Below are 27,416 nucleotides of genomic sequence, written 5' to 3'. Positions count from 1 at the left end.
CGTTTGGCTGTATTCATGTATGGTTGAATGACAATTAAACTGGAATTGAATGATCTTAGGCAAGAGCTTGCAGGGTAAAATACTGATTTACTGCAACGAAATGCTGTAGTTTCCTTTACTGTTAACTTTCTCTGATTGGCAGGAACTGAAACTAGGATGGCTCCTTTCCCACTCACCTGTGAAGTGGTCTTGGCAGCCACTGAGCTCAAGTGATACTTTTTAATAAAGGCAAGGTGTGGGTTTGTGAATTATCAGATTACCAAAGAAAATTTTAATCCTCTACAGAGCTGCACTGATTGTTGTGTCAGCCTTCCAGCGAAGGTAATTCTTTTGGTGGAAACTCAAGGAATGAAGCTGAAGTGAATATTGGGCTGGTGACACCCTGGCCTCAGTGGTCATGATGCACTGTAACACATGGCAAATGTACACAAATTAGTACTGAATCAGAGCGTGTCCTCTGGTCTACCCAATTTGTCCATCCACATTGCCTAGCCATTGCTTTCCACCAGAAATGGCCCAGTAGTTGACAGGGTTGATTGAGGTAAGGTTTGGCAGTCCCAAGCTGCAGCTCTTCACACTCCCATCACGGGATTGCAATAGGTTCCTCACAAGCTTAAAATGATTTCCACCTGGAAACATTCGGAGCCACAGAAAAGTAAATAACTTTCAGGATTTTATTTATTTATTGAACTTATTATAATAATTTCATTTGCTATTGGAATGTTTTGAGAAATCTGATTATAACAGTTAATGTTAGGAATGTCTGCTCCTAAACTTGAACCAAATGCTAAAAAAATATATATTTTAAGCACCCCTGAGAAGAAAGGGACATCCTTGATTTCTATTAAAATGTAACTATACATTTTTAAAAAATAAATATACTTTTGCAGCAGATTATTTAACAAGACCTTTCACACGGTATCTTCTGTTTGGTGAGTTGTGCTAAAGGAGTCCTGCCCTTTCGCTGAACAGCCCTCATTAATTTTCCATTGTTGGTCATACAAAAGACATGGGTAGGCAAAAGTTCTCACAGATTATACTTTTTTTTTGCTTACAAATCACAACTTACTAACATCAGCACTATTTTAAAGTGTAATATGCCAATGGCACTTGCTAAACATTTTCCATTTATATAAATTAAAAATTTCAAAGTGAATACTAACCCCAAACAGGCTTTTTGAAGCGCAATTTTGTGTTACAGATGCTACATGCTCTAGCTTCTGTATTGCTATTAATTATATTATTTTCCTCTCCATCTCCGTTCTCCCATGGGACCCAAGCACCACCATTAAGTGTTGGGTGGCTTCGAGGATCTTTAGGTGGGTATTTAACAGGAACTGCAGTTTTGTTGTACTGAACAAGCCTTAAGAGTAACCTCTTGACAACTTCTGGGTACTGTTGAGAAAGATCAACTCTTTCGTATGGATCAGCAGTTATGTTGAACAGCCATAGTGATTTTCCTTTTGGCCATAGTATTTTTTCCAGATTCCACCACTTCCCGCCAAAGTTTGGAAAGGTTTGAGGTGGGATCCAGTCACTCAAACCTGGATTCCCTGTCAATAATTTCCAGTCTTTAACTCGGATTGCTGCTTGGATTGCTGTGTCCCAAATTCCAAATCCGTCATGAGGTGATCTGGTTTTAACACGAGTGTAAAGGGGGTCAATGTTATGCAGGATATCCATCCGTGGAGAGGGTTTGCCTTCGCTTATAGTCTCCCAAACATCATATCCATCAAGCCCCAAATCCTCCTCCAGCTCTCCTTCTGCCAGTGTTACGAGGGTAGGATACCAGTCTGTAATGTGCATTAGTCCCCGACTCACACTCCCTTTGTTTTTAATGAGTGGACTGTGCACAAAGCCAACGCCACGGATTCCTCCTTCCCAGTACGTTCCTTTCCGTCCACGGAGTGGCCAGTTGCTTCCCCCTGCCAAGGGTTGCCCTCCATTGTCTGAAGAGTAAATAATGACACTGTTGTCATAGTAACCATATTTTCTTAATGCCTTTGTAAGATTTTTTACTGCTTCATCCAAACATGTTACCATAGCTGCATATCTCCGCCGACCTAAATTGTCAATTGACATGTATTGGCCCAGGTATTTCTTTGGTACTTGCAGAGGTGTGTGAACAGCCTGGAAAGCAATGTATAGAAAGAGTGGTTTCTGAGGTTTATGTGCTGCTAGAATGTCCACTGCTTTTTGAGTATATAGGAAAGTAGAATAAGAGTGAGCCCTGTACTCCCAAGCCACATTTTCATCCTTATGCAAGTCATAGCCACATGTTTTTGGCCCATCACAGATTTCATGGGTGTAGTAATCACCACTGCCTGTGAGTGACCCGAAAAATGTATCAAATCCTTTACGTGTGGGCAGACACTCTTTTTTATAAAATCCTAGATGCCATTTTCCAATCATGTGCGTTGAATAGCCAGCTTCTTGAAGCTTTTGAGGTAGTGTTACATTAGTAAGGGGTATACAGTTGGGTTGGCCAGCCCTTATGATAGAGTGTTGAAGTCCCGTGTGTATCTGATACCTACAAAACAAATCAAAAATCTGTATTAATCAGCTGTACAATACGGCATCTCCAGTTTACCTGCACTCTTTACACTGTTGTGAACAGCGAATGACCATTGCACAATGTAAGGTGCTGTCACAGAAACAACTAGTCATTTGCAAAGTATCTGAACAGGGTTCAACTCCTCAATTAATCAGTCCAAAGTGCCATTGTAAGTGGTACAGTGAATGAATAAAAAAGAGGAATGAGGCAGAGAGTGAGATAAAAAAATGCTTTTAGTATCTTCAACAACAATTAAATGCTGGAAGAATGAGATTTCACATTTGAATAAGTTAATTTTCAGTGCCAGGGAGCTGCTTAACAGTAATTAAGACCGACCACTCTGTTAAAAGGGTAGTTGGAATGGAATGGGCAAAATATAACTTCGGTGGCTCTGTACAAATTGCTTGCGTAAAAAATAAAAACTGAGCTAATAAAGTACAGGGAAACAAAATGGTACAGTGTGATAAAGATGGATTTACCATTGACAACCAGATAAAATAACAGCAGGATCAAACCATATTAAACCAAAATATTGCCATGCCAAGGTATTTAAATTAAGCTCCAAAAGATCTTTAGAACAAGACAAAATAAATACAAATAAAAAGTTATGGCTACTAGGAGTTAAAGAGTTATGTGGACAGTCAGAAATTTGTACCATTTGAAGATATACAGTACACCACAATGGTATTTAAAAATATGCACACAAAAGAATGAGGCATTCAAGCGGATGTGCTCTGTTGCTTAGCAACCCTGGGTTAAATGCTGCACAGAAACAGCACACAAATCTAGAGTATTCAAATAAGCCTTAAACAAGCACTTAATGTATTGGGGTACACTGTATGTTTCTGTACCTCTCAGAGAAATGCTTTACTTTTCTGCACTTCTCTACATAAAATCATATGTTCAAGGAAAGGGAGAAAGGATTGATTGCCTAATGAATAATTATGAAAATTCACCAAATTGTAATTTTGACTTTCATTATCTTGATCAAGTTAATCTCAAAAACAAAATATGCAGTGTCACACAGTCCAGTGATTTTGATGCTGAGAATATTGCACACTTTTTAACATTAATTCTTGCATTCTTTAAACTCGGGCAGAACAGGACAGATTTCCTTCAAGAATAAAACAAAACTGTTCCAAGGGATGACGTGAGAGATGTTCTTCATTTTGCTGCCAAAGTTTTGCATTTTCACTTCAGGGATTACCTTAATGTACTGCCAGCTATAAGATATGTTGTATTAAAATTAAGATAAAATATGGGCATGCTGTAGAAAGATTCAAAATTTAGAGTGTGAAGCAACGAAGAGAGTTCATTACTCTTGGGGCAGAATCCCAGCACAACGTCAGTGCCGAGGAGAGCATTCGAACTGGCTGTATCACTGTCTGGTACGGAGGGGCCACTGCACAGGATCGGAGAAAGCCTCAGAGAGTTGTAAACTCAGCCGGCTCCATCATGGGCACCAGCCTCCTTGGAATCGAGGACACCTTCAAAAGGTGAGGCCTCAAAAAGGTAGTATCTGTCATTAAGGATCCCAACACCCAGGATATGTCCTCTTTCCATTGCTATCAGAAGGTTCAAGAGCCTGAAGACACACAATCAACGTTACACAACCTATGCTGGTGATATTAGATCTGATTCTGATTCAGGAGCCAAGCCTTTTACCTATCGTTAGGTGGCTCCTTTAACTCCTGCTAATTTCTTGGATCCAGGAATAGTTAACGTTCATAATCAAAGGAAGCAAAACCTGCGAGTGAGTTTAATTTGTGACCATCTATAATGCCCCTTTTACATCATAATCTGTTTAAAATTATATCCACATGCTATGGTCAGATTCCACACTGCAAGATGTTGCTGAAACCTTTTCCAGCATTTAGAATCAGAGAAAACCTACAGCACAATACAGGCCCTTAAGCCCACAATGAGGTGCCGAACATGTACTTACTTCAGAAATTACCTAGGGTTACCATAGCCCTCTATTTTTCTAAGCTCCATGTACCTATCCAGGGGTCTCTTAAAAGACCCTATCATATCCGTCTCCACCACCGTCACCGGCAGCCCACTTCATGCACTAACCACTCTCTGCGTAAAAAAACCTACCTCTGATATCTCCTCTGTTCTACTTCCAAGCACCTTAAAACTGTGCCCTCTTGTGCTTTCCATTTCAGCCCTGGGAAAAAGCCTCTGACTATCCACACGATCAATGCCTCTCATCATCTTATACACCTCTATCAGGTCACATCTCATCCTCCCTAGCTCCAAGGAGAGAAGGTCGAGTTCACGCAACCTATTCTCATAAGGCATGCTCCCCAATCCAGGCAACGCCCTTGTAAACCTCCTCTGCATCCTTTCTATGGTTTCCACATCCTTCTTGTAGTGAGGTGACCAGAACTGAGCACGATACTCCAAGTGGAGTCTGACCAGGGTCCTTTAGAGCTGCAACATTACCTTTCAGCTCCTAAACTAAATCCCACGATTGATGAAGGCCAATGCACCGTATGCCTTCTTAAGAACAGAGTAAACCTGCGCAGCAGCTTTGAGTGTCCTATAGACTCAGACCACAAGATCCCTCTGATTCTCCATACTGCCAAGAGTCTTACCATTAATACTATATTCTGCCATCGTATTTGACCTACCAAAATGAACCACCTCACACTTATCTGGGTTGAACTCCATCTGCCACTTCTCAGCCCAGTTTTGCATCCTATTGATGTCCCGCTGTAACCTCTGATAGTCCTCCACACTATCCACAATTTGTGTCATCAGCAAATTTTCCAACCCATTCCTCCACTTCCTCATCCAGGTCATTTATAAAAATCACGAAGCGTATTCTGGGTTGAACTCCATCTGCCACTTCTCCTGCTGTAACCTCTGACAGCCCTTCACACTGTGCACAACACCCCCAACCTTTGTGCCATCAGCAAATTTTGTAACCCATTCCTCCACTTCCTCATCCAGGTCCTTTATAAAAATCACGAAGAGTATAGGTCCCAGAGCAGATCCCTGAAGCACACCACTGGTCACCGACCTCCAAGCAGAATATGACCCATCTACAACCACTCTTTGCCTTCCGTGGGCAAGCCAGTTCTGGATCCACAAAGCAATGTCTCCTTGGATCCCATGCCTCCTTACTTTCTCAATAAATCTTGCATGGGGTACCTTGTCAAATGCCTTGCTGAAATCCATATACACTACATCTACTGCTCCAGCTTCATCAATGTGTTTAGTCACATCTTCAAAAAATTCAATCAGGCTCGTAAAACACAACATGCCTTTGAAAAAGCCATGCTGAGTATTCCTCATCATATTCTACCTCTCCAAATGTTCATAAATCCCGCCTCTCAGGATCTTCTCCATCAACTTACCAACCATTGAGGCAAGACTCACTGGTCTATAACTTCCTCGGCTATCTCTACTCCCTTTCTTGTAAAGGGAACAACATCCGCAACCCTCCAATCCCCCGGAACCTCTCCCGTCCTCATTGATGATGCAAAGATCATTGCCAGATGCTCAGCAATCTCCTCCCTTGCCTCCCACAGTAGCCTGGGGTACATCCCGTCCGGTCTTGGTGACTTATCCAACTTGACGCTTTCCAAAAGCTCCAGCACATCCTCTTTCTTAATATCCACATACTCAAGCTTTTCAGTCCACTGTAAGTCATCCCTGCAATCGCCAAGATCCTTTTCCGTAGAGAATTCATTAAGTACCTCCGCTATCTCTTCCGGTTCCATACACACTATTCTCTCATATCTTATCCTCTTGCTCTTCACATACTTGTAATGCCTTGGAGTTTTCCTTAATCCTGTCTGCCAAGGCCTTCTCATGGCCCTTTCTGGCTCTTCTAATTTTATTCTTAAGCTCCTTTCTGCTAGCCTTATAATCTTCTAGATCTCTATCGTTACCTAGTGTTTTGAACTTCTCGTAAGCTCTTCTTTCCTTCTTGACTAAATTTACAACAGCCTTTCTACATCACAGTTCCTGTACCCTACCATCCTTTCCCTGTCTCACTGGAACCCCACGCAAATATCCCCTGAATGTTTGCCACATTTCTTCCATACTTTTCCCTGAGAACATCTGTTCCCAATTTAAGCTTCCAATTTCCTGCTTGATAGCCTCATAATTCCCCTTACTCCAATTAAACCCTTTTCTAATTTGTCTGTTCCTATCTCTGTCCAATGCTATTGTAAAGGAGATAGAATTATGATCACTATCTCCAAAATGCTCTCCCACTGGGAGATCTGACAACTGACCAGGTTCATTTCCCAATACCAGATCAAGTACAGCCTCTCCTCTTGTAGGCTTATCTACATATTGTGTCAAGAAACCTTCCTGAACCCACCTAACAAACTCTACCCCATCTAAACCCCTCGCTCTGGGGAGATGCCAATCGATATCTGGGAAATTAAAATCTCCCACCACAACAACCCTGTTATTATTTCACCTTTCCAGAATCTGTCTCCCTATCTGCTCCTCGATATCCCTGTAACTATTGGGTGGTCTATAAAAAACACCCAGTAGAGTTATTGACCCCTTCCTGTTCCTGACTCCGTAGACAATCCCTCCATGACTACCTCCTTTTCTGCAGCTGTGACACCATCTCTGATCAATAGTGCCATGCCCCCACCTCTTTTGTCTCCCTTCCTGTCCTTTCTGAAACATCTAAAGCCTGGCACTTGAAGTAACCATTCCTGTCCCTGAGCCATCCAAGTCTCTGTAATGGCCACAACATCATAGATCCAAGTATGATCCTATGAAACAGAAAAATTTACGTGCATCAGGGATTACAATTATAAATTTCAGATTTATTTGTTCACTATGTTAATTCATAACGAGTAATTTTCAATTTTATATAACCATATAACCATATAACAATTACAGCACAGAAACAGGCCATCTTGGCCCTTCTAGTCCGTCCCTTCTTACTCTCACCTAGTCCCACCGACCTGCATCAGCCCATAACCCTCCATTCCTTTCCTGTCCATATAGCTGTCCAGTTTAACTTTAAATGACAACATTGAACTTGCCTCAACCACTTCTGCTGGAAGCTCGTTCCACACAGCCACCACTCTCTGAGTAAAGAAGTTCTCCCTCATGTCACCCCTAAACTTTTGCCCTTTAACTCTCAACTCATGTCCTCTTGTTTGAATCTCCCCCACTCTCAATGGAAAAAGCTCATCCACTCTATCCCTCTCATAATTTTAAATACCTCTTTCAAGTCCCCCCTCAACCTTCTACATTCCAAAGAATAAAGACCCAACTTGTTCAACCTTTCTCTGTGACTTAGGTGATGAAACCCTGGTAACATTCTAGTAAACCTTCTCTGTACACTGACATTTTGTTGACATCATTTCTATAATTCGGTGACCAGAACTGTACACAATACTCCAAATTTGGCCTCACCAATGCCTTGTACAATTTCAACATTACATCCCAACTCCTATACTCAATACTCTGATTTATAAAGGCCAACATACCAAAAGCTTTCTTCAACACCCTATCCACGTGAGATTCCACCTTCAGGGAACTATACCTCATTATTCCTAGATCCCTCTGTTCTACTGCATTCTTCAATGCTCTACCATTTACCATGTATGTCCTATTTTGATTAGTCCTACCAAAATGTAGCACCTCACATTTATCAGCATTAAACTCCATCTGCCATCTTTCAGCCCACTCTTCTAACTGGCCTAAATCTCTCTGCAAGCTTTGAAAACCTACTTCATTATCCACAACCCCACCTATCTTAGTATCATCTGCATACTTACTCATCCAATTTACCACCCCATCATCCAGATCATTAATGTATATGACAAACAACATTGGACCCAGTACAGATCCCTGAGGCACACCACTAGTCACCGGCCTCCAATCTGACAAACAGTTTTCCATCACCACTCTCTGGCATCTCCCATCCAGCCACTGCTGAATCGATTTTACTACTTCAATATTAATACCTAACGATTGAACCTTCCTAACCAACCTTCCATGTGGGACCTTGTCAAAGGCCTTACTAAAGTCCATATAAACAACATCCACTGCTTTACCCTCGTCAACATTCCCAGTACCCGCTTCAAAAAATTCAATGAGATTTGTCAAACATGGCCTTCCACGCACAAATCCATGTTGACTGTTCCTAATCAGACATTATTCCTAATTTTACCAGCTGGACAGTGATTTTAATAGAATAATTTTATTAGATTAAGAATAATCCATGTTTTCTATCAAGCTGATGGTCCACTCTTCCGTGCTGCAATATTGAACATTATCCCCAAACTATAACTGCATGAAGAAGTAAGTCAATTTGTAGAGTAAACAGCAAAAAGTAGCAGTTTTTGATAATAATTAAGGCTAAGGCAATGTACGACAAGCTGAAATGCTAAAGCAGAAACAAGAATTAAAAAATAAATCATGAATTGTGTTTATCATTATATAAGTGAACAAATATAATTGATATGGACATAATATTGGCGTAATGTGGTTAACTTGGATGACTTTTCAACTATCTGCTTTCTCAAGAAATACAAACTTTTATTATGTGATGTCTGTACATTTGGTTTTGGATGTACAAAATACTTTGCAAAGGTACAGCTTAATGCCTCTTGTAAAATAGCAGGCAAAGCAAATGATGTAAGTAAGTTCTAACAATACACATAAAAGTTGCTGGTAAACGCAGCAGTGCAGGCAGCATCTCTAGGAAGAGGTACAGTTGACGTTTCAGGCTGAGACCCTTCGGCAGGACTAACTGAAGCAAGAGCTAGTAAGAGATTTGAAAGTGGGAGGGGGAGGGGGAGATCCAAAATGATAGGAGAAGACAGGAGGGAGAGGGATGGAACCAAGAGCTGGACAGGTGATTGGCAAAGGAGATCTGAGTGGATTATGGCACAGGAGGCCCAGGGAGAAAGAAAGGAGGAAGGGTGAAGCCCAGAGGGTGGGCAAGGAGTATAGTGAGAGGGACAGAGGGAGAAAAAGGAAAGAGAGAAAAAGAAAAAAAAATATATAAATAATAATAATAATAATAATAAATAAATAACGGATGGGGTATGAGGGGGAGGAGGGGCATTAACGGAAGTTAGAGAAGTCAATGTTCATGCCATCAGGTTGGAGGCTACCCAGATGGAATATAAGGTGTTGTTCCTCCAACCTGAGTTTGGCTTCATCTTGACAGTAGAGGAGGCTGTGGATAGACATATCAGAATGGGAATGGGATGTGGAATTAAAATGTATGGCCACTGGGAGATCCTGCTTTCTCTGGTGGACAGAGCGTAGGTGTTCAGCGAAATGGTCTCCCAGTCTGCGCCGGGTCACGCTAATATATATATGGCCACATTGGGAGCACCGGATGCAGTGTATCACCCCAGCCGACTCACAGGTGAAGTGTTGCCTCACCTGGAAGGACTGTCTGGGGCCCTGAATGGTGGTAAGGGAGGAAGTGTAAGGGCATGTGCTGCACTTGTTCCGCTTACAAGGATAAGTGCCGGGAGGGAGATCGGTGGGGAGGGATGGGGGAACAAGGACAAGGGAGCCGCATAGGGAGCGATCCCTGTGAAAAGCAGAGGTGGGGGGGAGGGAAAGATGTGCTTAGTGGTGGGATCCCGTTGGAGGTGGCGGAAGTTACGGAGAATTATATGTTGGACCCGGAGGTGGGGTGGTAGGTGAGCACCAGGGGAACCCAATTCCTAGTGGGGTGGCCGGAGGATAGGATGAGAGCAGATGTGCATGAAATGGGGGAGATGTGTTTGAGAGCAGAGTTGATGGTGGAGGAAGGGAAGCCCCTTTCTTTAAAAAAGGTAAGTTAAAATAGGCAGTATACTCTTCTACCTATTCACATTGGGATTCCTTTGGCTGAGAATTTTACCCTCAGATTCAGGAGATACCTAGGATCTTACCACGGGTGAACGAGGATGAGGCCTTCAGGGGTATTCATATGTCAGCTGCAGTTCTGTAATCCATGCTTTTGGTGCAACCCTCGAGTGCTGAACTTTCAATAGAAAACGATGGTATGGGGGCATAAGCTCAGAAGGCTTCCTTCCTTGTGTTAAGGGAGAAGGCAGCTAAGAATCCATCTTTGGCATCTTAATGTTGTTTGAGCCTCCTCGACCTGGGTTTTACCCTACTCTTCAGCCTTATGATCGATCTGCCCCTACATTTGCCCTGGTACCTGCAACCATTCCCAAAAGAGTGTAGCAGCCTGCAATCCCATTCCCACCCACCAAGCCCGTTATTATTGCTTCATAGTTTGGGCAGACATCAATATCACAACAGTAAAACAAAGCCCAAGCAGAAACTGTTTGAAGCTTCAGGAAGACATATTCATGTGAACCTATCAGCCACTTCAACATTCACACCTACACTTCAAACTGGATGATTTATTGGTGTAAGCATAATAAAGTAAGTTTTGAAAAGATCAGCATAAAACTATAACAATATCAATTGCATTATTACTTGAAAAGGAAAATGCTATTCCTCCACATAGTCTGGTGTTCCCTATCAGAACACCAGAGCAGAAATGTTTCTGTTTCTCTTTCTATAGATGCTGCCTAATCTGCTGAGTGCTTCTTGCATTTTTTTGCTGTTAACGTTTAACTAAATTGTTACTTTCCATTACAGCGTGATTCCATGCTTTTCTGAAAATGTGCTACCAGTGAAGATGTGATATCTTTATGCTAATACTTCAGAATTAGCATTTCAGGTAATGCTACAGCACAAAACACAAGTCAGGTCAGCACAAGAACAGATTTTTCTGACCATGATATTGCGCCAAACTAATTAAACAAATCCCTCCTGCCTGCATAATGTCTCATTAATTCCCCATCCTCTGCACATTTATGTGCCTATCTAAGAGTCCGTAACTTTTCTATTACTTTTGCCTCCAGCATCCCTGGCAGTGCATTCCAGGCACCACCATTCTCTCTGGGAAAAGAAATCTCCTGCACATCTCCTTTGAGTTTATCCCCTCTCACCTTAAATACATGCCCTCTAGTAATACATTTCAACTCTGGGAAAAAGATACTGATGATCTACACTCCTCATAATCTTATAACTTCCATCAGGTCTCCTCACAACCACCACTGCTCCAGAGCAAACAACCCATTTACCCTATCTCTCCTATAGCACGTGCCCTCTAATTCAGGCAGCATCTCAGTAAATTTCTTCTGCACCCTCTCCGATACCTCCACGTCCTCCCGATAATGGGACAACTAGAATCAAGTGCGATACCCCAGATACAGCCTAACCAAAATTATATAAAACTATCTTGACTAAGCAAGGCAAGCAAACATGCCTGGTGTACACCTTTTTTTTAAATGCCTGATCAAGCTGTGTAGCCACTGTTGACTTGGGCCCTAAGACCTTTCTGAACATCAACACTGTTAAGGGTCTTGCTATTAACAGTCCCTTTATACTTTACTTCCTAGAGTGCAGTACCTCAGATTTGCTGGATTAATCTCCTCCTGCCACTTCTCAGTCTATATCTACAGCGTACTGTGATGAGAAACCTAGGAGAGGATAGTAAGGACCCAAGTTCTGGAGTATCCGAGACTAGAATCGAGACACAATATGAAACTGAAATGAGGGCATGGTTTGAAGCTAGATGCTAGATAAAAATACAAAGTGGAGCTGTTGATTGAACCCCAAACCTTAGTTCAGGTGCCCTTTGAATATTAAAATCCTGGCACCAAAACATGGCCGCCAATTAGCGGGGTGAGCCTAAATCTCTAAAGGGGCCTTGCCAGCTATTCCTAGCCCAGAGATTCAGAGTGTCTAAACCCTGGAAGGTGGAACGGCAAGGTACATATCATAACACATGCATATTCCACTGTATCCTTCAGCAGTATCCACAGTATATCACTAATCTTTGTATAGTCAGCAAAATTACTAACTCATCCATCTACAGTACATTTTCTCCAGGTCATTTATATTCATCACATATAGCAAAGATCCTAGGACAGATCAGTGTGGAATACAACCAGATACCTCATGGTCCTGCAGCCAGAGTAACTCCATTTGACCACTACTTCCTGTCTTCTATGGGCAACCAAATTTTGAATTGAAACAACGAAGCCAACATGGGCCCTATGCATGCTAATCTTCTGAATGAGCCTACCATGATGTACCTTGCCAAATGCCGTACTAATATTCACAGCTCTACCTTTATCAATCACCTTTGTCCCCGCCTCAACAAGCTCAGTAATGTTAGTAAAATATGGCCAAAGCCATACAAAGTCATGCTGACTGTCCCTAATTAGGTCATGGTTTTCTAAATGTACACAAATCCTGTCTGTAAGAATCCTCTCCAATCCCCACACCGATGTAAAGCTCATAGATCTGTAATTTCCAGGACTACTCCAATTTCCCTTCTTGAGTAGTGGGCAATATTAGCTACTTGCAAGTTCTCTGGCCCTTTGTCCATAGCAAAGATCTTGCTCAAGGCCCTGGCAACCTTATAAGACCATAAGACCATACGACAAAGGAGCAGAAGTTGGCCATTCGGCCCATCGAGTCTGCTCCACCATTTTATCATGAGCTGATCCATTCTCCCATTTAGTCCCACTCCCTTGCCTTCTCACCATAACCTTTGATGCCCTGGCTACTCAGATACCTATCAATCTCTGCCTTAAATACACCCAATGACTTGGCCTCCACTGCCGCCCGTGGCAACAAATTCCATAGATTCACCACCGTCTGGCTAAAAAAATTTCTTCGCATCTCTGTTCTGAATGGGCGCCCTTCAATCCTTAAGCCATGCCCTCTCGTACTAGACTCTTCCACCACGGGAAAAAACTTTGCCACATCCACTCTGTCCATACCCTTCAACATTCGAAATGTTTCTATGAGGTCTCCCCTCATTCTTCTAAACTCCAAGGAATACAGTCCAAGAGCAGGCAAATGTTCCTCATATGTTAACCCTCTCATTCCCGGAATTATTCTAGTGAATCTTCTCTGTACCCTCTCCAATGTCAGCACATCCTTTCTTAAATAAGGAGAACAAAACTGCCCACGGTACTCCAAGTGAGGTCTCGCCAGCGCCTTATAGAGCCTCAACATCACATCCCTGCTCCTATACTCTATTCCTCTAGAAATGAATGCCAACATTGCATTCGCCTTCTTCACTACCAACTCAACCTGGAGGTTAACTTTAAGGGTATCCTTTAAGAGGACTCCCAAGTCCCGTTGCATCTCAGAACTTTGAATTCTCTCCCTATTTAAATAATAGTCTGCCCATTTACTTCTTCTGCCAAAGTGCATAACCATACACTTTCCAACATTGCATTTCATTTGCCACTTCTCTGCCCATTCTTCCAATCTATCCAAGTCTCTCTGCAGACTCTTTTTCATCAGCACTGCCGGCCCCTCCACCTATCTTCATATCGTTAGCAAACTTAGCCCCAAAGCCATCTATTCCATAATCTAAATCGTTAATGTACAATGTAAAAAGAAGCGGCCCCAATACAGACCCCTCTGGAACACCATTGGTAACCGGCAGCCAACCAGAATAGGATTCCTTTATTCCCACTCTCTGTTTCCTGCCAATCAGCCAACGCTCGATCCACGTATGTAACTTTCCCGTAATTCCATGGGCTCTTATCTTGTTAAGTAGCCTCATGTGTGGCACCTTGTCAAAGGCCTTCTGAAAATCCAAATATACAACATCCACTGCATCTCCCTTTTCTAGCCTACTTGTAATTTCCTCAAAAAATTGTAATAGGTTTGTCAGGCAGGATTTTCCTTTAAGGAATCCATGCTGAGTTCTGCCTATCTGTCATGTGCCTCCAGTTACTCTGTAACCTCATCCTTGACAATCAACTCCAACAACTTCTCAACCACCAATGTCAAGCTAACAGGTCTATAATTTCCTTTTTGCTTCCTTGCCCCCTTCTTAAATAGCGGAGTGAAATTTGCAATCTTCCAGTCCTCCAGAACCATGCCAGAATCTATTGACTTTTGAAAGATCATCGCTAATGCCTCCGCAATCTCCACAGCTATTTCCTTCAGAACATGTGGGTGCATTCCATCTGGTCTGGCAGATTTATCTACCTTTATACTACTCAGCTTCCTGAGTACTTTCTCTATCATAATTGTGACTGCGCACACTTCTCTTCCCTGCTACCCTTGAGTGTCTGGTATACTGCTGATGTCTTCCTCAGTGAAGACTGATGCAAAATACTCGTTCAGTTCTTCCGCCATCTCCTTATCTCCCATTACAATTTCTCCAGCATCATTTTCTATTGGTCCTATATCTACTCTCACCCATCTTTTACTCTTTATATACTTTTGTCTCTCTTAATAACCTGGGGTATATTCCATCAGGTCATGGGGACTTACCAACCTTAATGTTCTCTAAGAGACCCAACACTACTTCCTTCTTTATCTCAAAATGCTCTAGGAAATTTGCATGTTCCACATTGATCTCGCTATTTTCCACATCCTTTCCTTGTAAATATCGACATAAAGTACTCACTTAGGAGCTCACACACATCTTCCATATCTGAGCATCTGTTCCCTCTATTCTTGAGTGGTCCCACCTCTTCCTTAGTTACCTTGCTCTTGATGAATGTATAAAATGTCTTGGGATTCTCTTTAATCTTCTTGCCAAGAATATTTCATGGCCCCTTCTGGCACTCTGAATTCCCTTCTTGTGTTCTTTTCTAACTTTTTTATAATCCTCAAGGGCTCCATTTGATTTTAGCTTTCTAAAACTTACATGCACTTTCTTTATCTTCCTGATTAAATTCATTACCTCTCTCAACTTCCAAAGTTCTTCTACCTTGCCTTCCTTGTCCCTCCTTCTTACTCGAACATAACAATCCTATACTCAGTGCAGATGGTTATTAAATATCCTCCACATTTCAGATGGAGACTTATCCGATAAACAGCTGTTCCCAATTAACTCTCTATAGTTCTTGCCCAATTCTCTCATAGTTTGCTATGTTTCAAATTAATACTCTTCCACAAGGTCCATTCTTTTCCTTAATTATAGCGATCATAAAAATTAAAGGATTATGATCACTCTTCCCCAAATTTTCTCCAACTTGCCCAGGCTCATTTGCCAACACCACATCTACCCTAGTTGGATTATCTACATACTGATTTAAGAGACTCTCCTGGATGCACATAATAAATCCTGCCTCATCTAAGCTTAGGAAGCCTCATTCTCTATAGGGAAGAGGAAGTCATTCCTGATAACAGTCCTGTTGTATTTACAGCTTTCTCTAATCTGCTTGCATACCTCAATGTCCCTGGTGTTTGCACCTCTCTTATTTTTGAATAAGTCATATCAATTAGTGGATGAGCCCTCCATTCTTTCCCCTTGGGTGTAGCTATGAAATTAGCCCTAATTACCCCTATCTATTTTTTATAAAACATTAAACACTGTGCTCCAAGCGAGGAACCCTGAAGCACATCCTCAGCGGCTGTGCAAGGGCACTTGGTGAAGGACGGTACCGCTGGAGGCATGATCAGGTCCTGAAGACCATCGCTGAAGCCGTCAGTACAGGAGTTGAGTGGGCAAAGTGGTCCCGACCCTCCAAGCAGACCATTGCCTTTGTCAGAGCTGGGGAGCAGCCAATACCTGCCAAAAGAACATCTGCAGGCATCCTGACCTCTGCAAGGGACTGGCAGCTGTTGGTGGACCTCGAACGGTAGCCGAAGTTCCCCAACGATATTGCAGTTACCACCCTGCGACCAGACATTGTCCTAGTGTCTGAGTCGACTAAGCAAGTGGTGCTGCTGGAGCTGACAGTCCCATGGGAAGATAGCTTGGAGGAGGCCTTTGAAAGGAAGCTCTCCAAGTACGCAGGACTGGTCAGCAACTGTCAGCAGGCTGGATGGAGAGCGAGGTGTCTCCCAGTGGAGGTTGGTTGTAGGCGATTCGCAGCCCGTTCCTTAGTTAGATCCTTCAGCAATTTGGGCATCGAGGGAGAGAGGAAGAGGAGAGTCATCCATAGTACCACCGATGTGGCAGAGAGGGCCTCAAGATGGCAGTGGCTCAAAAGAGGGGAGCCATGGAGTCATTAGTAGCTAGCCAACTGGACACAAGCTGGGGTCTGATCAGCCCCGGCTGGGTCACCTGGAGGAGGGTGTATGATGTTGAAAGACCCGAAGCACCCGATGATTCCAGGAACATCACTGAAGGTGTGTCCAGAAGCATCAATAGATGTATGTACACAGCAAACCCCTGCACATTGGGTCTTTTTTTAAAAATGGGTTCTGTTGGGTTTTGTAGCTACCTGTAAGGCGATGAATCTCAAGGTTGTATATAGTATATATACCTTGATAATAAATGAACTTTCAACCTCCCAGTCATCCCCGTCCCTTCGTAATGGCCTTGACAACGTAATTCCATGTACTGATACGAGCTCTAAGTTCATAACCCTTAATCTTAAAATCCCAGTATTAAAATAATCCACTTCAATCCATCAGTCCAATCGTGCCTGTTACCTTGTTCCTGCTTGTCCTTCTTTACCAAGTTACTGGTCATGACATCTACTTTCCTCTCAATCCCTCCATTTTCTGTCCTGGTGCATTGATTCTTATTCTCCTGCAAAATGTTTTAAAACCTCCTGAGCAGCTCTAACTATCTAGCGATTTTCCGGCCAGGAGCTTCCCTGTAACCTTTCTGCTAGAAGCAGATCCATTAGGTGACAGCTGTTGCTGCAAACATCTTCCTTCTCCTATTGCTATTTGGATTAACAATGCCCCTTTAAAGGATCTAGTTACTGGCCATATTTATCATATATACAGTCAGAATGCAAACTATTTGGAACCATTCCCATTCTAAACTGGGTATAGTTAGCAAATTCAGAACAACGTATGAAAAGAATCAACTCAGCCTCTTTCTGACTATTTGATTCTTCCAAACATTTCTGCATATTTTAAAGCTAAACCCCATTCTACATTTTCTGCCTTAACTAAAGTTGGTCTAATTTATGTGGAATTTTACTGGCACTGGTCCAAAATGTGTTCCCTACTAAGGGCCTCAAAGAAATGGGGTCGGTAGCAAAATTTCATTTAAAAAAAGTTCAAGGTAATGATAAGCCATAACATATGATTAGCAAGTTAAAGTTATAAAAGAAACAGATATAAAGTACACTTAAACTTTTATTTGGTGTTATCTGCATGGCAGAAAATAGCTGGATACAGTAAAACTTTGTTAATTATATCTAGTCCTCATAAACATTGGAATAGTCATATAAGATACAAGAATATTTTATGTTTAAAACAACTGGAACACTGCTAACTTTAATCACATGCTGAATTGAACAGCAACCTTTCTATAATCACATTCCCAGTGAACACACCGTGTATATGTTATCGGTAAAGCTGAAAGCTGCATATTTTATTGTTTGCCACATATCACTTGGGACTTCATTTTCTGATTGAAAATGGACCAAAAACTACAATAATCTATCAATTATAGAACATTTAGGGTCATCAGAAGATGCAAATACCATCTTATCTCTAAATGCACACATTTTCAAATAAAGGATGTACTGAACTTACAACTAAATACAGTACAACTCAGTAGGCTATTTAGCATTTCTGGTGAGAGAAAGAAAGTTAACATAAGACCATAAGACACAGGAGCAGAATTAGGCCTGTTGGCCATTGAGTCTGCTCCACCATTTCATCATTCTCTCTCTTAATCCCATTCTCCTGCCTTCCCCCTGTAACCTTCAATAGCCTGACTAATCAAAAACCTATCAACCTCTGCTTTAAATGTACACAATGACTTGGCCTCGATAGCTATCTGGCGCAGTGAATTCCACAGATTCACTACCCTCTGCCTAAAGAAATTCTTCATCGCTGATCTAAATGGATGTTCCTCTATTCCGAGACTGTGTCCTCTGGTCCTAGACTCACCCACTGTAGGAAGCATTCTCTCCACATGCACGCTATCTAGGCCTTTCAATATTCGATCGGATTCAATAAGGTCCCCTCTTATTCTTCTGAACTCCAGTGAGCACAGGCCCAGAGCCATAATATGTTAACTCTTTCTTTCAGTTATTTCTCCTCAACCATCTGGTTCTTGAACCAGAGGGGATAACTTCACTCAACTTCACTTGCCCCATCATTGAAATGTTCCCATAACCTATGAACTCAATTTCAAAGACTACACATCTCATACTCTCAATATTTATTGTCATTTTTATTATTATTGTTTCTTCTTTTTGTATTTGCTCAGTTTGTTGTCTTCTGCACTCTGGTTGAACGCCCTAGTTGGGTGGTCTTTCAATGATACCGTTATGGTTATTATTTTATAGATTTGTTGAATATGCCCACAAGTAAATGAATTTCAGGGTTGTACATGGTGGCATATGTGCACTTTGATAATAGCATTTACTTTGAACTTTGAAGTTTAGACATTTAGGCCAATAACTGACAAATTGGGTGTTTCCAGCAATCTCCATTTGTATCCAGATGTTCAACATCCAAAATATTTTTTGTCAAGATGTTTGAAGATCAATGTTTATCTTTGTAAGCAGCTTCTTATCCATTGATCATTTTGTATTCTCATACAAAGGCTGATGAAATAGGAGATAAGAATCCATATGTAGTCACCAGGGCTAGTAAACAGCATCTGATCTCCAAGCAGGTTCTCTGCAGACATTGAGAAGAGCAATCATTAAAGAGTAAAGGGAAAATGTTTGCAGGTAGGCAGCACAATAATGATGGAGCAGTTGCTGTTGCCCACAGTTCCAGGGACCTGCATTCAATGATAACAGGAATGGTGTCTGTGTGGAAGTTGCCTGTTTTCTCTGTGACTGTATGAATTTCCCCTGCATTTATTCCTACATCTTAAAGAAGTACTGATTGGCAGGTTAATTGGCTACTACAAAAGACATTGTATAGTAGGCAAATGGCAAAAAGGACAAAGGGGAACTGAATGGCACATCTGAGAGGGAGCACACTGCAAAGGTACAGGGAAAGGGATTATTGGGGTTTCTCTTGAAGCTGGCACGTCTCTGATGGTCTATCTAGGTAACCTCTTTCTTGAAACTATGGGCTCTCTTTCAGTCTAACAAGGTATTTATTAATACAGAAGGTGCCTTATGCACTATTAACTCTCTGTTTGTAACATAGACTCAGCTGTCAATTCAGCAGAACTAAAACTTGATGCAAAAACAAGCTCTTAATTGCACAGGTGGTAATAAGAGTAGTTTCTGTCTTGGGTACGTTACTAGTTTGCAGACTGATAGCTATCAGCTTTTCAAAATCAAATTGCTTACTTTACCATAAGCTTTTGAGCATAATCAGGATGACTAGCAACAAATGATATCATTATAATTACCTCTTGTGGAAATTTTGAGGATAAAACGCAATTTTCTACATTGACTATTTTTACAAAATATAAACCGTGAAATATTTTTTCAGTAAAGGTAACTAGTGAAATTTCAAAACACATTTTTCTGTCAGATATATGTAGCTCCCCCTTGGCCACCCTCAGGGTCGCTCGGCTCGCTGTCGTCTAGGGAAACAGCCCTCGGCCCCACCAAACTGGGTAATAGTTTGTGTGGATGCTGTGTGAGGTACCCCGCCCCGCCCAAATAACAGAAAATACACCAGATGCAATTAAATGATTTACAGTTTATAGATATTACTGGAACTATATAATTAAAAGAGAATAAAATATAAAAGGAAAATAAAAGGCGCCACACTTATCAAAGTTCAATCTCTTTGTGCACAGTTGGAGCTTGGGACCCTTCTTCTTCACCCTGCGACTCCTGGGACCACCTCGACCGGCCGCCTGGGACCAACAACAGTGGTTGACCAGACGCTCCACCTTAGTCCGTCTCTGTCTCCTCGCCGAACACCCTCCTCGGGGTCCGACCCCGTTAGCGGACATCACAGCACCTCGCCCATCCTCTGTCTCGCTCTCCCGCCTCCTCCTCCAAAACCCCGCGCATACAGTATCTTCAAATACACCAAAACCATAACAACTATCCCAACTGGTTAATAGCATCCTCTTATCACCCTCTAAACCAAAACAAGCTGCTAGCGCAAACTTTCTCAGCGTTTAACACAACAAAGCTGCATTTCCCAGATTAACATAACAAAGACGCCATTTTAATTAGCATAAAAGTCTTTAAAAGACTTTTAGCATAAAAGCATTTAAGTAACATAAAAGTCGAAACCCCCTTACATATATAAATATATATATTTAGCTTTGAATATATTCCAAGTGTAATGGAAAATTTTTGAATTAATGGATTATCAGAAGTAGAAAGGAAAATGAATTTAACTCGAAGATTGAAGAAGCTATGGTTTGATTGAATATCACAGAGGAATTTGAGCTACCCCTGCTCCTATTTCCCGTGCAGATATGATTCTGAGCTGTGATCAGTAGAAGCAACAAGACAATCAAGATAATCTCAAATCTGAAAAATAACTCAAGTCTATCCTTGGCTCATGTAATCTACTCCTGACACTGTCAGGTCTCCTTCTGTGGGATCTTGACCATCTATTCCTGTATACACTCTGTAAATTGTCATCCAAAACCACCCTCCACGTGTTGTGCTTTGTGCTATGTCCTATTCACACATCAGAACCCACTTACATATGTCTATTGGCATATGGTTAAACACAAGAGATTCTGCAGATGCTGGAAATCCAGAGCAACACAGACAAAATGCTGGAGAAACTCAGCAGGTCAGGCAGCACCTATGGAAATTAATAAACAGTTGATGTTTTAGGTTGAGAGCCTTCATCGGGAAATTTAAAATGCTTACCTTTGGATTCACATTCTTTGATTTCCTTATCCTACTTTTTTTCAGAAATCTTCTACAGCTCTGCACTCCACCAAGGTATCTCTGTTCCCCTAGTTCCAACCTCATGAATATTCTTGATGTATCACTCCACTAATGGCAGATGCCTTCAGCAAACAAGGCCCTGAGTTTGGCATCTCCTCCCTTAATCTGTTCTCCCACTCTATTCACATTTAAAATCTTTAAATTCGCTCTATCGATGAATGTTTGATGATATGTCAAACTTCCTTAAGGTTTTTTTTGCATTGTGTTTCCTTTGGTAATTCTCTTGAAATATTTTAATATGTTGTTGAGAATACATAAAAGCAAATTTTGCATCTCAGGCAATGCTCAGAGTATGCAGTTTAGCATCTAACCTGCAAAAATTGCTGCAGGATCTGATCCTGACTTGGCCTAATGCTTTTCTAGTGTACTTGTTGGAGACTGTGGGTGAGAAGCACCCTGAATGATATGTCGGACAAAACCCCAGGAACTTGGTGTTGAAGTATCAATCCAAGTTACCTGGTAACAGTATTTGCTGCATTGTTTTGAGAGAGTTGTTTTCAACCTGAAGCAACTTGAAGATCATAAGAATGTGTACAATTGAATAATGGCAGTAATTTAAGTTTAAAAAGTCTATACTCTCTTGTGATAATCCTTCTACTGCACAAGTCATGGGGTTTAGAATTCCACCTGAGTAAACAAACAACATTCAGAAGAACAAAAATATAGTTGATTGAAAACTTGCCCATAATTTAAAAAATCATACTGAGTTATAAATTTCCTCCCTATGGTTGAGTACAGTGTGGGTACTTTACAAATCTGTAATGGAATTACGTTAGTCAGATACTAATTAGAATAGGAGCTAGAATTCATCACTCTAAGGAGAAAAGGATGCTGGTCTATCAGAACTCGGAACACATCTGGTGTACCAAATAGACAAGGTTCTTTGTATGCAACTGGGCAACATTTTGATGTACAAATGTTTGTATATTCAGTGGAATAGATTAGTTACCCCACCAAACCTTCATGAAACCTAGTCACTAGGCACTTCCATTGTTTTTTACGCCATGACATTTTGTACGTTCTAATTTTGCACATGCTGTAGATTATAATTGTACAGGTTTTTTTAACCTATGTCAGTCTTTATTACCTATATTACCTGAAGCTGATAAAATTTTAAATACATATTGTATACTTCCATAGTTGGCAGTGAAAACCATCTGCAAGTCACATCCATGCTTTTCTGGGGTTTATTGCAAGAGTGAGTCTATCTAGTTCTGTGTTTGATGACATATTTACAAGACAGTCAGGATTTCATATAACAATCACAGCATTGGAAACAAATTACAAATTATTGTAAGATTTTAAGAAACATGGGGTAGATAGAAATATTGAATACTAGAGGGCGTAGCAGGGTGGAAATATTAAATACTAGAGGGGATAGGCTTAAGCTGAGAGGGGGAAAGTTTAAAAGAGATCTACGCGGCACATACGTTTTCACAAAGAAATTGGTGGGTTCCTGGAACACTCTGTCAAGGGGGTTGGTGAAAGCAGATATTACAGCAATATCTCAGAGGCATTTGGACAGACTCACGAAGATGCAGGATGCACAGGGATAGAGACCATGAGCACTTAGATGGGTTTAATTTAAATTGACATCATGGTTGGCAGAGACATTGCGAGCTGAAAGGCTTGTTCCTCTGCTATACTATGTTACAAAATTTTCACTTATATAATGCAAATATTTTTGCCCAAGATGCATTCAAACATACGTAAAGAAGTAAACTGATTCCATGAGGGGGATTTGATATGTGACTAATGAATATGGAAACTGTTCTCTCTAAGCTGCATGGCTGTGTGGCTGTGCAGTAACTAAAATGCTCCCACCCACATAGCCCTTGTTGCCCTGTAGTTGAAACTTTTTTTTATATAATGTTTTACTAAGGTACCACACAGTTTTCAGGCTGTGTAAAAATTTCCTCCTCAAAGCAATGGTTGATCCGCGCAGCTGTAAAAAAAATTAGAGGGAATGTGGAATAGGAACATATATTATAAAATAAAGATGGTGAAAAAGAAATAATTAGAAAATAATACTGGAGGATGTGACATGTACAATCGAATCATTGTCAACTCAAGGCGACCCTATGAAAATTGTGTAGTTGTCCACAGGGTTTTCATGGCAAGATACGGAAGTAGATACAGGCCAGGCCTTTCTTCCGCGCAGATACTGCCGCTGCCCAGGTTGGGATCCGGCCGGATTTGAACTCAGGACCATCTACCTCAAAGTCCAGTGCTGCCGCCTCTACACACCAGCCAGCTCAGGACGTGACATAGGCACAGGTAATTTGTAGGACAGCTTGTAATAGTGGCAAAATGAAAATGTAGGAAGGTAGCGTGTCCGAAAGTGGACCACCTGTTAAAGAAAGCAATCCCCTCACATTTTACTGTTAGTGGGCCAAGGAGGAGTTGCTGAAGGAAATTTTAACGGTAGGCAATGGAAAAAAAAAGAACCCTAGAATATTGAATGGGTTTGATGAGGAGAGTATCATGGTCTAATGAAATCCAGTGATGGATGACTAAACTAGTTGTATACCAGACAGAAAGAGTGTAACAGCAGGAAGCTTTTTCTACCTGTTCAGTTATTCAATGATCAGGAGTGATCACTCCCTCAAATCCATTCAACTCTAGGTGTACTGATATGTTCACCTCAAAAAATATGTACAGATCTCAGGCTTTAATTTATCGTTAGACAGGCACCAAAAGCTATGTTGCAAGGGTTTCGGGTTTCCACTAGCCAATTGTGAACATTTCTTATTTCAATTTTAAATAGCATAATTCCAAATTAATTATTATATTCTCTTGCTCTGTATTTATCCAACAAACTTTCTTCAGGTATCTCTCTGAATTTCTATCATTTTAAAGATACAGTTATATCACTATTGTGTGCTGAAGAGCCTATTTCTATTCTCTACTGTTCTTTCTAAACTCATGGAACTACAAAACAAATTTGTATAGCTTTCATTTATAGTTTGACCTATCAAACACTGGTATCATTCTGCACAATGACTAAAATACCCTTCCTGATAATGAGAATGGTATTCCAGATGGGGATCTGACAAGGCTCTATACGGTACTTTCTGACGTTTATGTTCCAGCTTCATTCAGATAAAGCATAGCACACAAAGTGCTTTTAATGATTTGTGTCCATGGACACTGAAATCTCTTTGTTCCTCCACAACTCTGAGGGAAAGAAATGTAGATTTGCTCGACAGTGTAAATGTGCAGGAGTATTAGCTATCAGTTACAATGAAGTCAATTAATGTAACTGCCAATTATGTATAATTAATGACCGACTGGTTACCATCCAAAGATGAATTTACCTCTCCGAGTGATTTCTCTTCCTTGATTCCAAAATGAATAACCTCTTCCCCTGCTGATGTGTAGCCTGCTTAGTCTACCTTCATCCCTTTATAACTTTTGATCTCATTTACACAACTTAGTGGGTATTCGAATTAATCTTATTGAGAAACTTGGATTAATGACTCACTCCTCCGTCTCTTGTATTTGTGGGAGAATAATTCTACTGTGCCCAAGGTGTAATAAACCAGAATTATATTTCAATAATGGTGTTACACAGAGGTCCGAAGAACAATGCAACACAGTAGTGCAGCGGTTAGTTTAACGCTTTACAGGTTCAGCCACTGCTGCTGGGGCCTGTGAGGAGCTTGTATGTTCTCCTCGTGGGTTTCCTCCGCATGCTCTGATCTCCTCCCACATCCCACACATGTGAGTGTCAGTAGATTAAATGGTCACGGATGTAATGATGCAGCATGGGCTTGTTGGCAGGAAGGGCCATTGCCTGCTGCATCGCCAAACAAAATAAATATATAAAACAGAATAATACCTTTTCCCAATATTTAATTTGGGGAATTACAGAAATATCAAGCAAAGCAAACAAAATTAAATATCTGCCACACTCATAAATACTAGGTTCATTTTCCCAATCATGTTTTAGCTCAGACATTGATATAGAGGCAGTACACAGGTTTCTGGGAGGACTTTATGACCTCACCTACTGTGTTTTTATTTGCATTACCTACAGGTAACATCATTAAAACAACATCCAGCTGCCAATTACTACTGCTTTTGGCTCCTTGACATTGCTTGCAGTAACGAAAGCTAAATTAGCTGACAAATTATGAGATTCTGCAAATGCGCGCATTATCACAGCGGCTTATTATAACAAATGCTATATTCTGTGGGGTGGGTGAAGAGAAATATCTGAAATACTTAACCGTCCTGTGATGAGTTGGCTCCTGGACGGGGAACAGATGGGCTGGATGTAGTAGTTCTCCAGTTTCACCCCTTGAGCAGCAAGTCTGTCTAGGGTCGGGGTGCGAATCTCGGAGCCATGGTAACCTACGTCGTGGAAACCCTGATCGTCGGCAAGGATGAAGATAATGTGAGGTTTTGGCGGCTTTGAGCTGCCTCGCAGCGGATCGATTGCGTTGGAGTCTTCGAGACCAAGTTCTAGCCAGTCCCTGGACAAATAACCAAAGGTCAGTAAACTTGCCACTGAAAACCCAGCCAAAGCACCAAACATGACTAGTCGGCTACTTTCCCCTCCCTTTGAAGCATTAAACGCCAAGTTTCACTGAGCCAGCAGTGTTACGGACTAGTATAGAGCCGGTGAAACGTTATTCCCTTCGACAGAGAAGGCAGGCACATCCGGAGAGGACTCCGCCGGCTGGTGAGGCTGCGTTTAACATCCCGCGCTCCTGCCTCGGAGCCTGGAGATGCTGTCCTCTCTGCGTGTGCAGCTGTTGAAGTTACTGCCAGAGTTCATTTCCATTCTCCCTTTCGGTGCGGGTCTCCTCTCTCCGCCCACCGCGCTCATTGTCCTCCCACACGGTGATCGAGTGCCCAGGAAGATGGTGAAGCGTCAATTCCTGCCAACACATAGTACGGCATGCAGACTCCCCGCCACGGCATCTCCGCGACCGCTTCTGGGGCACCGCACAGAGCGGACGGAAGGGAAGCCTCAGTACTTCTGGAACCAGTCGGAATGTGTACGGGCGCACTTAACTCACACGCACACACACATAAAAACCACGAATACAGTGCTTTATTTATGAGTACCATGATTAAGATCTGCACGTGTTAAAGGACATGGGAACTAATTACGTTTAGAGTATTGGAAGGTTGGAAGCTGCAGAAGGTGGAAGTCTCCCTGTGAATTGTCAGGGGCGTCAAGGAGCAAACGCTACATCCCTTGGTGCAACAGCCAGGCTGAGAAGTTCTCTGACAGAAAGGATATAGACAGTAAAAGTAATTTAGACGGTACGATTGTCCGTCACATTTGCAAGTTTAATGCTAATACTGTTTTAGGCGGTATTGTTGAAGTAACGGTCACTATTTGCGGGTGACAGTGCCAGCAAGCCCACACCAACAGTGAAATGGAGAACCTGCCATCCGAGCTTCTGTCCTCTGGCAAACAAGAACTTCCTGGATTTCTTCAAAACATGTTTAAATAGAAGGACGAAAAATGCGGGAAATCGGAGATAAACAAAAGTCAAGATTTCAGCTCAAGGTCTATTTTAATGGGATCAAAGTTCAAAGTAAATTTATTATCAAAGTCTGTATATGTTACCACACACAGCTCTGAGATTCGTTTCTTGTGGGCATACTTAATAAATCCAATAACCACAATAGAATCAATGAAAGGCGGCACCAGCAGGGTGGGCAATCAGCGTGCCAAGGACAACAAATTCTGAAAATACAAAAAGAAAGGAAAAAGAGAAATAATACTAGCAACACACACTTTGACTATATCCATATGAACATATTCTTTTGGCATAATATCTTGGTCAGAAACCGATCTGGAAAATTTACAAAGAAAAATAGAAACTGAAATGAGCAGGATCACAATGAGGTAGATTGTGAGGTCAAGTCCATGTTAACATACTGAGTAATGATTTAATGGTCTTACAGCAGTGGGGTTGAAATTGTCCTTCAGCTTGGTAGTACGTGCTTTCAGGCTTTTTTATTTTCTGTCCAGTGGATGAGAGGAGAAGAGAGAACATCTGGGGTGGATAGGGGTCTTTGATTACATTGGCTGC

At 41.6% G+C, this 27,416-nt stretch overlaps 1 protein-coding gene across 1 annotated transcript; it reads right to left on the bottom strand.

Annotated features, from left to right (window-relative positions):
* Window positions 1-1,158: 1,158 nt before the first annotated feature.
* On the bottom strand, window positions 1,159-25,900 carry LOC140194682 (arylsulfatase J-like). The gene is made up of 2 exons (XM_072251936.1): window positions 25,593-25,900; window positions 1,159-2,530 (listed from the first exon to the last, which is right to left on the bottom strand). Exons 1-2 carry the CDS (start codon window positions 25,898-25,900, stop codon window positions 1,159-1,161), a joined length of 1,680 nt encoding a protein of 559 aa, XP_072108037.1.
* Between the last annotated feature and the right edge of the window lie 1,516 nt (window positions 25,901-27,416).

This window comes from Mobula birostris, chromosome 3 (genome assembly GCF_030028105.1).
Source record: "Mobula birostris isolate sMobBir1 chromosome 3, sMobBir1.hap1, whole genome shotgun sequence".
Taxonomy (NCBI): domain Eukaryota; kingdom Metazoa; phylum Chordata; class Chondrichthyes; order Myliobatiformes; family Myliobatidae; genus Mobula; species Mobula birostris.
This window is presented reverse-complemented; position numbering and strand designations above follow the sequence as displayed.